Source organism: Mauremys mutica, chromosome 7, assembly GCF_020497125.1.
Source record: "Mauremys mutica isolate MM-2020 ecotype Southern chromosome 7, ASM2049712v1, whole genome shotgun sequence".
NCBI classification, from domain to species: Eukaryota; Metazoa; Chordata; order Testudines; family Geoemydidae; genus Mauremys; species Mauremys mutica.
The window spans coordinates 129,330,134-129,344,330 of record NC_059078.1 but is presented as its reverse complement, the minus strand read 5'-3'; the positions used below and the strand labels follow the sequence as shown (position 1 = coordinate 129,344,330).

Here is a 14,197-nt window from a genome sequence, read left to right as displayed (position 1 = left end):
TGTTCTGATAGTGCAAAGAACCTGAGCCTGAACAGGGAAAGTCCAGGCATTTCCCTGATGGGAGCAGAGGATGTTACGTCTGTTTATTTTTGTTGGGTTTTTTTACATTGCTATTTGGAGTTTATTGGTTTTAAGAAATTGTAAATGTCATTAATGGGGTGTATAAATACCAACATGGTAGCTGGTGAAAGATGTCTATCTGTGCTGGATCAGGCAGGAGATGAGGTGTCGGTACAGTAACTCCTCAGTAACATTGTAGTTATGTTCCTGAAAAATGCGACTTTAAGTGAAACGATGTTAAGCTAATCCAATTTCCCCATAAGAATTAATGTAAATAGGGGGGGGTTAGGTTCCAGGGAATTTTTTTTTCGCCAGACAAAAGGCATTATATACATTTTAAACCTGCGCCATCAGTTATACTGGAGCCACCTCCAGTCATGGGGGGCTCCAAGGTACCTGAACCAGCTGCCAGAGAGCCAGAAGGGCAGGAAGACCCTGTCCCACAAGCCGCCTCCTCCTCGCCAGACGAGGCGGTGGTGGGCACCACCACCACCCTTCTGGCGATGGACACCAGGGGACACCAGGACCTTAGAAGAGTGACCCTAAACCTGAATCTCTTGGAAAAGTGGAAGCGTTTTTCCATCTGGTCTCTGCAGAGGGGCACCGAACCGCAGCTAGTGCCAATTCCCCTTGTTTTGCACTACCTGTTATACCTCAAGCAGCAGGGATTGGCAATATCATCTCTTAGGGTAAACGTGGCTGCCATTTCAGCCTTCCACCCGGGGGCAGCTGGTAGGTCAGTCTTCGGCAATCCCATGGTGGGCTGGTTTCTCAAGGGCGTGGACAGACTTTATCCCCAGGTACGATGGCCCATTCCCCAGTGGGACCTCAACCTGGTCCTGTCCATGCTCATGGGGCCTGCTTTCAATCCCATGGCAACCTGCCCTCTGTCCTACCTTTCCTGGAAGGTGGCCTTTCTGGTGGCCATAACCTTGGCCAGAAGGGTATCCGAGCTCAGAGTGCTGACTTCCGAGCCCTCCTTTACAGTCTTTAATAAAGACAAGGTGCAGCTACACCCTCACCCTGCATTTCTGCCAAAGGTAGTCTCCCAGTTTCATGTGAACCAAGACGTATTTTTACCTGTGTTCTTTCCTAATCCTCATGCAAGTAACAAAGAACACATGTTCCATTCCCTGGGTGTCAGGAGTGCCCTAGCATTCTACACTGAGCACACAAAGCCATTTCATAAGTCATTGCAGCTCTTTCTTGCAATCGCAGAAAGGATGAGAAGCAGCAAAGAATCCTGTGGCACCTTATAGACTAACAGACGTTTTGCAGCATGAGCTTTCGTGGGTGATGCCTTGCATCCGAAGAAGTGGGTATTCACCCACGAAAGCTCATGCTGCAAAACGTCTGTTAGTCTATAAGGTGCCACAGGATTCTTTGCTGCTTCTACAGAACCAGACTAATACGGCTACCCCTCTGAGAAAGGATGAGGAGGCTCCTGATCTCATCTCAGCACATTTCATCGTGGATCACGTCCTGTATCAGGACTTGCTACGACCTGGCAAAACTTCCAGCCCCTCCGCTAACGGCACACTCCACAAGAGCACAGGTGTCATCCGCAGCGTTCCTGGCACAGGTCCCTATCCAGGACATATGCAAGGCAGCAATGTGATCTTCCATCCACACCTTCACATCGCACTACACCATTACTCAGCAGGCGAGGGGTGATGCAGCCTTTGGTAGGGCAGTCCTGCTCTCAGCAACCAGGTGAACTCCGACCCCTCCCCCAGGGAAACTGCTTGGAAGTCACCTATTGGAACGCACATGAGCAAGCACTCAAAGAAGAAAAAACTGTTACCTACCTCTAGTAACTGTTGTTCTTCAAGATGTGTTGCTCATGTCTATTCCAAATCCCACCCACCTCCCCTCTGTCGGAGTGTTCCGGCAAGAAGGAACTGAGCAGGCGGCAGGTCGGCAGGGACCTACATACACCACCATGAAGGTGCCACACCAGGAGTCTCAACAGCTGATCCGACGGGTACCGTTAGGGGAAAAAACTTCCAATGATCATGAATGCAGCGCACGCACATGAGCAACGCATAGAACAGCATTTACGAGAGATAAGTAACCGTTTTTTCTCAAGTATCAGAGGGGTAGCCGTGTTAGTCTGGTTCTGTAAAAGCAGCAAAGAATCCTGTGGCACCTTATAGACTAACAGACGTTTTGCAGCATGAGCTTTCGTGGGTGAGTACCCACTTCTTCAGATGCAAGAGTCTTGCATCTGAAGAAGTGGGTATTCACCCACAAAAGCTCATGCTGCAAAACGTCTGTTAGTCTATAAGGTGCCACAGGATTCTTTGCCGTTTTTTCTCAGAGCAGAGAGACTCCAAGATGCATGGCCTGAAGGACTCCCAGGCGACCATGAAGTCTCTGGGTGTGCACACCCCTGCTACCCAGCATAAACACTTCAAACTGCAGCCTCAACAGCAGCACTCCTACCCTCCTCTACCCAGACAAGACTTCTATAGACGGAGGGGTAGGAATGGCAGGCGCAGACCATCACACCCCACATCAGGTCAGGGCCAGGGCCCGACCAAACCTTCCTCGGGCTCTAAGCAGGTCTTTCGAAGGGACTCCCAAGGACGGCACACCCGCCATGGCACTGGATGCTTCCCCTTGTTTTATGAATCATCTATCCCACTTCTACCGTGCTTGGTCCCAAACAACATCAGACCACTGGGTCCTTTGCACAGTAGAGGTGGGATATTCGCTCCAATTCTGCTCCTCCCCTCCTTCCCCGTCCCTCTTCATGGACCCCTCTCACAAGCAACTCCTTATCCAGGAGGTGCAATTGCTTCTCACCATAGGGGCAGTGGAAGAGGTTCCACGGGAGCTAAGGGACAGGGGATTCTAGTCCTGTAATTTCCTAATCCCCAAGGCAAAGGAGGGTCTCAGACCTATTTTAGACTTGAGAGAACTCAACCAGTTCATGGTGAAGTTGAAGTTCCGCATGGTCTCCCTGAGCACGATAATCCCTTCCCTGGATCTGGGAGACTGGTACCCTTGACATGAAAGACATACTTTCACATAGCCATTCGGCCTGCGCACAGACGGTGCCTATGGTTTGTGGTCAACCACAAACATTATCCGTTCATGGTCCTCTCATTCTGTCTATCAACGTCTCTCTGAGTGTTCACCAAGTGTATGTCAGTCGTAGCAGCCTTCCTCTGCAGGAGGCAGGTGCAGGTATATCCCTGCCTCGACGACTGGTTAATACGGGGGCGTGCCAGGGAGCAGGTAGTGTCTCAAGTCCAATTAATCAGATTCACTTTCGAGAGACTGGGACTCTTCCTCAACATGAACAAGTCAACCTTATCACCGACCCAAAGAATAGAATTCATCGGGGCAGTGCTGGACCCGGTACAGGCAAGGGCACTGCTGCCAGAGACCCGGTTCCAAGCCATAGAATTATAGAATCTCAGGGTTGGAAGGGACCTCAGGAGGTCATCTAGTCCAACCCCCTGCTCAAAGCAGGACCAATTCCCAACTAAATCATCCCAGCCAGGGCTTTGTCAAGCCTGACCTTAAAAACCTCTAAGGAAGGAGATTCCACCACCTCCCTAGGTAACCCATTCCAGTGCTTCACCACTCTCTGAGTGAAAAAGTTTTTTTCCTAATATCCAACCTGAACCTCCCCCACTGCAACTTGAGACCATTACTCCTTGTTCTGTCATCAGGTACCACTGAGAACAGTCTAGATCGATCCTCTTTGGAACCCCCTTTCAGGTAGTTGAAAGCAGCTATCAAATCCCCCCTCATTCCTCTCTTCTGCAGACTAAACAATCCCAGTTCCCTCAGCTGCTCCTCATAAGTCATGTGCTCCAGCCCCCTAATCACCTCTGCCATGTTTTACATCAAAAAACAGGATGGAGCCCGTTCCTCCCCCCATGTCAGGAAGCCCTTCAGCTATGGGAGTTGTGCATAGCCCACTCCATTCACCTGGAGGCGTCACATCTCCTGGGAGCACAGAATGAACTAGTGGATCACCTCAGCAGATCGTTCCAGATGGATAGACCACTCATTGCGGATGTTATACATTCCATCTTCCAAAGGTGGGGGTTTCCCCAGGTAGATCTGTTTGCCACCCGGAGCAACAGAAAGTGCCCAACATTCTGCTTCTTCCAGAAACACAGCCCGGGCTTGATCTCGGACGTATTCATGCTACCCTGGGGGGACTGCCTCGCGTATGCCTTTCCACCAGTCCCACTCGTATACAAGGTACTGCTCACAATCCGCAGAGACAAGGCAGAAATAATTCTGTTGGCCCCAGCATGGCCACGCCAACATTGGTACACCACGCTTCTGGAGCTGGTGATCCTGCTACTGCTTTACCCAGATCTCATCACCCAGGACCACAGTCACCTTCACCACCCAGACCTCCAGTCCCTCCATCTCACGGCATGGAAGCTTCATGGTTAAACCCAATGGAGCTCCTGTGCTCGGAACCGATAAGGCAGGTTCTGCTTGGCAGTAGGAAACCATCCACCAGAGCCACTTATCTAGCTAAGTGAAAGAGGTTCACATGCTGATGTGCCCAGCATCACACACTTCCACTCCAGGCGCCTATACCACTCATTCTGGATTACCTCCTGCACCTGAAACAACAGGGCCTAGCAGGGTCATCCATCAGGTTACACCTCGCTACTATATCTGCCTTCCACCCAGGAGAGTTGGGGCGTTCCGTGTTCGCCAACCCTATGGTAGGCTGTTTCCTCAAGGGCCTGGAAAGATTATATCCACAGACTCGAAGACCTGTGCCTGCATGGGACCTCAATCTGGTCCTCTCCAGACTAATGTGGTCCCCCCTTTCAAGCCATTGGTGACTTACTCCCTTCTGTATTTGTTGTGGAAGGTGGCATTCCTGGTTGCCATCGCATCGGCTAGGAGGGTGTCCAAGGTAAAAGTGCTAACCTCTGACTCATCGTACATGGTCTTCCACAAGGACAAGGTGCAACTCAGGCCTCACCCAGCCTTCCTTCCCAAGGTCGTGTCCCAATTTCATACTAGCCAAGACATTTTTCTACCAGTCATCTATCTCAAGCCTCATACCAGTGCATAGGAGCAGAGGCTTCACTCACCGGATGTCCAGCATGCACTAGCATTCTACATCTACCACACTAAACCTTTCAGGAAATCAAACCAGCTGTTCATTGCGGTGGCAGACCGGATGAAAGGGCTCCCAGTCTCTTCCCAATGCATTTCTTCCTGGATCACGGACTGCATCCACACATGCTACGAGCTGGCTAAGGTCCCAGCCCCAGCTGTTATGGCACACTTCACAAGGGCACAAGCTTTGTCAACAGCTTTCCTGGCCCAGATCCCCATTCAGGAGATCCGCAGAGCAGCAACCTGGTCATCGATGCATACGTGTACCACTCACTATGCTATCACCCAGCATTCCAGAGATGATGCAGCATTCGGCAGAGCAGTGCTCCAATCGGCAATTCCTTAACTCTGACCCCACGTCCGGGGGAGAGCTTGGGAATCACCTGATTGGAATCAACGTGAACAACCACTCGAAGAAGAAAAACTGTCGTTCTTTGAGATGTGTTGTTAGCTGGCAAGAAGGAACTGAAGGGGGATCGGGTCGGTGGGGTCATATATTGAGTGCCATGAAGGTGTCACTCCCGGGGGCTCCACAGCTGACCCGATGGGAGCTGCTTAGGGAAAACATTCTGATGACCATGCACACAATGCATGCACACCTGATTGGAATGGACGTGAACAACACATCTCGAAGAACAACAGTTATGAGAAGGTGAGTAACTGGTTTTTTCCAGGTTTCAGAGTGGTAACCGTGTTAGTATGTATCAGCAAAAACAATGAGGAGTCCTTGTGGCACCTTAGAGACTAACACATGTATTTGGGCATAAGCTTTCGTGGGCTAGAACCACTTCATCAGATGCATGGAGTGGAAAATACAATAGCAGGTGTGTATATATACATAGTACATGAAAAGATGGGAGTTGCCTTACCAAGTGGGGGCTCAGTCTAACGAGACAATTCAATTAACAGTAGAATACCAAGGGAGGAAAAATCACTTTTGTAGTGGTAATGAGGGTGGCCCATTTCAAACAGTTGACAAGAAGGTGTGAGTAACAGTAGGGGGAAATTAGTATGGTAAAATTAGTTTTTGTAATGATCCATCCACTCCCAGTCTTTATTCAGGTCTAATTTAATGGTGTCTAGGTTGCAAATTAATTCCAGTTCTGCAGTTTCACACTGGAGTCTGTTTTTGAATTTTTTTTGTTGAAGAATTGCCACTTTTAAGTCTGTTATTGAGTGACCAGGGAGGTTGAAGTGTTCTCCTACTGGTTTTTGAATGTTATAATTCCTGATGTCAGATTTGTGTCCATTTATTCTTTTGCGTAGAGACTGTCCGGTTGTGGGGCATTGCTGGCACATAATGGCATATATCACACTGGTAGATGTGCAGGTGAACGAGCCCCTGATGGTGTGACTGATGTGGTTAGGCTCTATGATGGTGTCCCTTGAATAGATATGCGGACAGAGATGGCACCGGGGTTTGTTGCAGGGTTTGGTTCCTGGGTTACTGTTTTTGTTGTGTGGTGTGTAGTTGCTGGTGAATATTTGCTTCAGGTTGGGGGGCTGTCTGTAAGTGAGGACTGGCCTGTCCCCCAAGGTCTGTGAGAGTGAGGGATCGTCCTTCAGGATAGGTTGTAGATCCTTGATGATGCGCTGGAGAGGTTTTAGTTGGGGGCCAGCTTTTTCTCAGGGTCACACTATAAGTGCTTCTTTGGCTGTCTCTGGGACTTCCTTGGGGCCTTCTCTGTGGTGTTTCTCCTGGCTCTCTCTCACACACCCCACTCCCTCCAAAAATACCCAGCCTTCTGTGTTTTCATTCAGTCCCCAGTCAAACCCCTCAGCCCACATAGCTCAGATTCCTAACCAGCCTTTGCAGGCGGCCTGTGTTTTAGGTGGTGGCTCTAGTGCTTTTTACATTTGTTCTGCGTGACGGGCAGCTGTTTCAGCCACCAGCTTCCATGAAGTTTCACCCACCCACAGCATAAGGATGTGAACACTTACTTGATAGAGGAGGAATTCTTAGCAGTCTATCAGACAAGCTTTAAGGCTGGGTTTAATAGGAGGGCTGCTATTGATGTCTCTGCAGTAGAGGTTAGGAGTAATATGCAGGGTTCACTGTGGGCTGTAGGAGTCAGTTAAGAGAGCATGAAATGGAATGTCTTATTCTTCCCCTTCTTCCCAGGTCTGGGGATCTCGGGTTACTCCCAGGACACAGAGAAAGCTGGCCTCTCCCTCCAGCACTGCATGAAAAGAGCTCAGGAAGTGGTTCCAGAACAGCAGCACAGAGAGACCCCTGTCTACCTTGGGGCTACAGCTGGAATGCGGCTGCTCAGGTACTGCAGACATGTAGCCTTCACCTTCTCTCAGGCCTGGTCTACACTACACAGTTAGGTGTAATGTCAGTGTGTACACACTACAGCTTTGCTCCTGACAATGTAAGTGCCCTACTACACCAACAATGAGTCCACCTCCATGGGTACATATGGCTTACCTCGGTGTAGTTAGGGTGACAGTGTCTGTGTAGACACTCCGACTGTTGGCTGTCTTGTCAATTTCACAGCAAGTGACTTACGTTTTTAGTAAAAACAGCAAAGAGTCCTGTGGCAACTTATAGACTAACAGATGTATTGGAGCATGAGCTTTCGTGGGTGAATACCCACTTCGTCGGATGCACCCACAAAAGCTCATGCCCCCATACATCTGTTAGTCTATAAGGTGCCACAGGACTCTTTGCTGCTTTACAGATCCAGACTAACACGGCTACCCCTCTGATACATTTTTAGTGTAGACATACCCTCGGGGACGGGAAATACCCCTTTCCCTGCCCTGACTTTCTTTCCCCATACAGTGCCCATGCACTGTACTGGCTCCATTACAGGGAAGCTCAGATGGTGGTAGCATCATCCCAAACTGGCCCATATGAGTGGATGCCTGGACATCTCTTGTATCCTAGTGAAACAGAGGCATATCCCCATCCCTGCTCCTGGCACCTTGGCTGGCCAGGTTACTCCCAGATGAGTATTGCCTACAGAGACTCCAAGAAGGTAGAGTGTGGCATGCTGTTTCTTTTGTAGCAGTGATACAATGGCTTGTGAGGGGAATCCCAGGGTGTGATGTCTAAGACTGCAGTTCTTTCATGAAGGTTGCGGAAGTCACAGATTCTGTGACTTTTTCTGCAACGTCCGTGACTTCCACTGCGGCTGGTGCGGCTGACCCCAGGGCCACCTGAGCACCCCAGGGCCACTTGAGCACCCCAGGGTCAGCTGCTCAGGTGCCCCACGGCCAGCCTCACCAGACGCTGCTGGAGCAACCCGGGGCCAGCTGCTCTGGCAGTACCTGGGGCCAGCTGCACCAGCCACTGCTCTGGAGGCTCTGGGCAGCTGGTTCCAAGGACCGCTGGAACAGCGGCTGGTGTGGCTGGCTCTGGGGACCTTCCAAGCAGTGGTCCTGGGGGGCCTGGAGGCCACCCAAGCAGCAGTGGTCCCGGGTCAGCTGGAGCAGTAGCTTGGGGTGCCTGGGAGCCGTCCAGAGAGCAGTCCCCAGGAGCAGCGACCAAGGGACAGTCAATCCCCGGCACTGAAGCAGCCCACACCACCCCCATCCGGACACACACACACCCCCGCCCCCGAGCTGTAGGGCCCAGAAGTACAGATTTAGTCGTGGGTATTTTTGGTAAAAGTCATGGACAGGTCACAGGCTGTGAATTTTTATTTATTGCCCATGACCGATCCAGAAATACCTGTGACTAAAATACACGTGCCTAAATGTTAGCCTTAGCGATGTCCTCTAATGGGTGTGCTCAGTGGTGTGTGCCTGTGGGGAGTCCTGCCCTGCTTCAGGAAGTGACTGCTGTTATCGGTGGCAACTGAGTGAGCATCAGAAACAGCGGCGGACAAGCTGGGATGGTGAGACAGTAAGGAATGATGTCACTGAGGACATCTCGTGTGTTAGATTCAGCTTGCACTTCTGTCTTACCAAAAGTATCTCAAGTGTGTCCTCGGGGGTAGAGTAAAACCAACAGGCTGCCGAGAGCTTCTAGACTGGAGTCACTCAGTCCTTTCCTCTATACATCCAGCTTGCAGAACAGAAGTATAGCTGACAGGGTCCTCTCTGCGGTGGAGAAGACGTTGCGCTCATCCCCCTTCAACTTCCAGGGTGCCAGAGTCATCAGTGGTCAGGAAGAAGGAGCCTATGGCTGGATCACCATTAATTATCTGTTGGGCAACTTCAAGCAGGTAATGTATCCAATCGCTGGGGCAGGTGTGGTACTGCTGAAATGTGGGCGGGTGGGACCTCGTAAACCGTACTTGGCAAGAGGGCTCCTGCCAGCACCGGCTTCTCTTACAACCCCTTTCACCAGGGGTCAGAAAGTGACCCCACACAATTCTTCAGCAATCCAGCTTCCAAGGGCTCATTAGCAAACTAAATGCATCAGCTCTCACATGCGAGGTGGTGTCATCATGGGCTCCACACAATTGGTACAAGCACAATTTGTCAGTGCATTGTAACAGAAAGCTTCTAGAATTCTTCCTGCAGTTTCAGCTAGACAAGGTATCCTCCTTCATGTCCTGTCCTAAATCATTGCTGTGTTCTTTTAAACAGTTACTGTGTTCCACCCCAGAGTGGGAGCATTTCAGTGGCTGGCAGAATGATTCCTCTGTATTGTTGGTAAAGTGTTGGGGGTTCTGTGGCATACACGGCACTAGTGAGAGGTGTGTCATATTTTTTTACTATCTCTCATAGGGATCGTTCAGCTGCAGATTGTGTATTCTAACCCTCCCACGGACACCTGCTGTACATCATCTCCTCTCTCTTTTGAACCCCCATTTTGCCCCCCTACCCTATTCTCCTCACAACCTGTGCCCTGCTCCAGGTCCCCATGCCTCCCTTCTGCCCTGTGCTACCTTCTCTCTCTCTCTTCCCAACCTTTCCCCTTACTCCTGTTTCTCTCACCCCCAGGCCAGTAGCCTTGTCTCATTGTCCCTGTTTTCTTTTAAGCCTGGCTGGCTGAACTTTCTGCCTCACCTGAGATCTAGCAGAGGGACATCAGGGGCCCTGGACCTTGGCGGAGCCTCCACCCAAATCACCTTTGTACCGGACCAAGAGCCGATTGAATCTCAGGAGAACTCACTGCACTTTCGTCTCTATGGCAAGAACTACAACGTGTATACGCACAGCTTCTTGTGCTATGGGAAGGACCAGGCTCTGCGCCTGAAGCTGGCCAGTGACCTACAGGCAAGTGTGAGAGCTCCAGAGCTGGTACGTGTGGGGCTGAGAGTTTCTGGACCCTCCCCACCTTTGGCATTTGCTTTTTGCACACACCACTGTGGTGCAGCCCGGTGTGGCTGGAACCTGAACCTCACAACAGTGGATTTCAGTGGGGAAGTCTCATTATCCCTGACTTACAGCCAGGAATAAAGGCCAGAGGTTTCAAACGTGGCCACCAATTTGGGGTGCCTCTGTTCTTGGGTACCCAGCTTGGAGCTATCAGGGGTCTGGTGCTGAACACCCACAGGTCTGATTGAAGGTAGCAGGAGCTGTGGGTGCTCAGCACCTCTGGAAATCAGGCCCAAAGTATCTCAAACTCCTACTCATTTTGAGTGCCTAACTTTGGAAATGTGGCTGCAGATGACTTGCCTGCAACCACACAGGAAGCCTTTGGCTGAGCACGACACAGAAAGCAGGACTCCTGAGCACAGAGGATGAGTTTGTGGTTGATATGAGAATCCTGGCATGTTATATCTGTCCCCAGTTCCAGGGCAGCTTTCTTAGGTCAGTACATCCTGTTGCTGTTTTCATGGTCCCATTCTCTGGAACTGAGTGCCAATGGCCTGGGTTGTTTTACCTGCAGAGCACACAGAATGGCAGCCTCCTGGATCCCTGCTTTCACCCAGGATATTTGAGGATTATGAATATAAGTGACCTCTACACGAACCCCTGTATAGCTAATGGTGAGCAGCAGCTTCCATTCCCACAGCTTCACCTCCAGGGGAAAGGGGATTACCAAAGGTGCCGAATGACCATCCAGAAGATCTTCAACACTAGCCATTGCCCTTACTCCAGCTGCTCCTTCAATGGGATTTTCCTGCCTCCGTTACAAGGGGAGTTTGGGGTGAGTCTGGATGCCCAGTGGCCTGCTCTAACCCAGAGCAGACACAAAGGGTTTGCTTAGGGTATGTTCCCAGGGGGCTGGAGGGAAGACTGGGAGGCACTTGAGGGGCTGGGGGCTGTTTATAGTGTGGACTGAGCCTGTAAATGCCACCAGAGAACTCATCTGACCTAGTTATAACAAATCTGGTTTGAGTTGTGTCCACACAGCAGACTTTTGTACATCACAGCTATATGCCACACAAGTTTGTGTCCCCCACCTCCCACACTGCCAGTGTTTGTGTCAGTGCATTCTGGAGAGAGAAAGTGCCTGGAGGTCAGATACCCAGAGTGGCACTGGTAGCTTGCGAGGCAGTGAACTCTGAGATGATCTACAGAGCAAAATAATGCCACAAGACCTGGTGACAGGAGGCCAGCCTGGACCTCTGCCAGGGCCAATGCGCTCTTAGCTGCCCTGATCACTAACCAATCTGACCTGTGTTGTGCATGGGACATAGACCGCTTCTGCCATGTCCCTTCTAACCTCCCCTAGTTCTCTCTCTTTCCCACCCTCAGCTCTTCATCCCATTCTTATTCTCCTTAACTACTTAGTCCAGTCTCCACTCCTCAGATGTCTCATCCGCATCCCACTCTTCTTGCCCTCCAGGGTCCCAGTCTCCCCCTCCACCATCAGTCCCTGTCTCTTTGCCCAGCTAATTCCAGTCCCTGCGCCCCAGCTTCTTGTCCAATCTATCTTTTCCACCACCCCATGCAGTCTCCCAGTCTCAGGTGTCTTGCCCAACCAGTCCCGGCCTCCATACCGTCTCGCACAGTTCTCACTACCAATTTCCTTGCCCAGGCAGTTGCATTGTCCACTCCCCTGCTCTCTGTCCTAGTCTCCCTCCTTCCCCTGGTTCCCAGTCCCGGTCTCTCCCCAGCTCCCATTCCCAGTTTCTCTCTTTTTTCCCCTCTCCAGTCCCAGCTCCCCAGGCTCCTTGTCACAATCTATGCCTTTCCCCTCCCACAAGACTGGCTCTTGTCTTCTCTGCTTTTGAATCATGTGGTTTCCTCCTCCATGCTGCCTGGGCACCATTAGGAGAGTAATTGAGAGCAGAGGAGAAAGAAGCTCCTTGCTCTCAGTTCCGGTGCCCACCTTGGGCTGGCCCACAGCAGCCAGGAGCTGTAATTGCAGGAAAAGTCTGGCTTCACCCCTGCAGCCCTGATTTGAACATCCCCACACAGTTGTTCTGTGGGGATGATGCATGCACAGTCTGACACATGGAGGAACTGTGAGGGGAGGAGGCATGCTCAGTGTGCACAGAATCTTTGGAAATTTTAGCTGCTAAACTTTTTTAGGAAGTCTTTCCTGAATGTGTTCAAACAGATTTTTTCAAAAGCTTATAACTTGGCCAAATTTGAGCAGATTTTCATGGGAACAAAAGGCACATTGCTGACACCAAGACAACTCCCCTGACAGATTTCAAGTCCCTGCTTGAAAGCATATGGGTGCTATTGCTTCTCAAGGAAACAGTTTCTAGAATTTTTTTTAACATCAGAAAAACACTGTATTTTTCCCGAATCTCATTCTTAGAAACAGCTGAAACATTTTGCCTGAAACTTCAAAAAACAAAACAAACACCCTCCCCCACAACACACTAGCTTGAGGTAGGCACCCGGTGTGGGAACTTTCAAATCTGGCAAAGTTATAAGCAACTGAAAAGAGGCTTTTATAATGGGAAGTGTCATGCAAATGTAATAGGCAGTGCTACCAAACCCACCTATAGGAGGCAGTGACTGTTGAGTCGCTCTCCGTTGTTCCACCCCCATGAGAGTGTGAATACTTGGCGCCTATAATCTTGACCCAGCCAGCTGCAAAACCCTCTCCCCAGACACCCAGATGTGCAGACCATGGGCATGTTCATGGAGCCCTATGCAAGCGGGAACTCACCTGCGTGCTGGGATTTCTGTTTACACAAAGACTTTGAATTCACAGCGGGAGCCCCATGCTCTGGCGTCATTGCTCGGATTTGGACTCTGTTTTCCACACTAAGGCTAAGCAGGTTTAAAATTTTCTCCCCTTCCAGGCATTTTCTGCTTTCTACTTTGTGATGAACTTTTTAAACCTGACAACAGAGAAGAGCCCAGTCCCTCTGAAGAAAGTGACAAGCACTGTGGAAAGATTCTGCTCCAGACCTTGGCACGAAGTAAGAGTGTGACCGGCTGCAGCAGCGTGAGGCTCTTGCTCTGCAATAGCACCAGGAGTCAGGGATCAGCCCAGGTGGTGATGGCTGTGTGTGGGAACCAGGCAGCAGGTGTACTTCCCCCCTCACAAACCCCATTGCTAGGGAACCTCTAGACTTGCCATTGTGCAGAATCCTCCTTATGCTGATTTACAGCACGTGTACCTTCTGCACTCTGGCGCTGCTTGCTGTGGTGTCTGTAGGAGTCCTTTCCTGCTCTGCTTTTGGCTAAGTGACATCTCTGCTGGTGAGTGGCTGTTAGGAGGGGCCCACACATACATAAATACTTCCCACCATCCATTCAGTGCTAGGGGAGAACTTCTGGAGCATCTGATGCTGCTAGAATCTAGATTAATGCTAATGATGGAGTGGGTAGATGCTGCCAGCACCTGGAGAGAGGTCTCTGGTGCAAGCCAGGCCTGTGATAACCACGTGGAGCAGCAGGCAAGTAAAGTCTTTGTCCTGCTGCAGGTAAAGGCAGAATTTCCCAATATAAAAGAGAAGTACCTGAGTGAATATTGTTTCTCCGGGACCTACATCCTCTCCCTCCTTGAGAATGGCTATGGATTCACCATGGAGAAATGGCAAAGCATCCAGTTCCTTGGAAAGGTAACTTCACATGTGCAGAGAGTTTCTAGATAGGGAGGGCTATGCCTGTGACACTACACCCTATATACCACCCCCTCTCTGTGGGGCTATAACACTTGTGACACCACCTCCACCCTGCCCCCGCCCACACACACACACAGACACCTTGC

At 50.6% G+C, this 14,197-nt stretch overlaps 1 protein-coding gene across 10 annotated transcripts in view; it reads left to right on the top strand.

Annotated features, from left to right (window-relative positions):
- ENTPD1 (ectonucleoside triphosphate diphosphohydrolase 1) overlaps positions 1–14,197 on the top strand; it is a 106,874-nt gene that overhangs the window by 89,437 nt on the left and 3,240 nt on the right. For all 10 annotated transcript variants that reach the window (XM_045023043.1, XM_045023036.1, XM_045023040.1 and 7 more), the window contains 6 exons: positions 7,295–7,445; positions 9,188–9,347; positions 10,111–10,347; positions 10,964–11,224; positions 13,284–13,403; positions 13,911–14,048. In XM_045023043.1, coding sequence (XP_044878978.1) covers positions 7,295–7,445; positions 9,188–9,347; positions 10,111–10,347; positions 10,964–11,224; positions 13,284–13,403; positions 13,911–14,048 — 1,067 coding nt within the window. The remainder of the gene's footprint in view (positions 1–7,294; positions 7,446–9,187; positions 9,348–10,110; positions 10,348–10,963; positions 11,225–13,283; positions 13,404–13,910; positions 14,049–14,197) is intronic.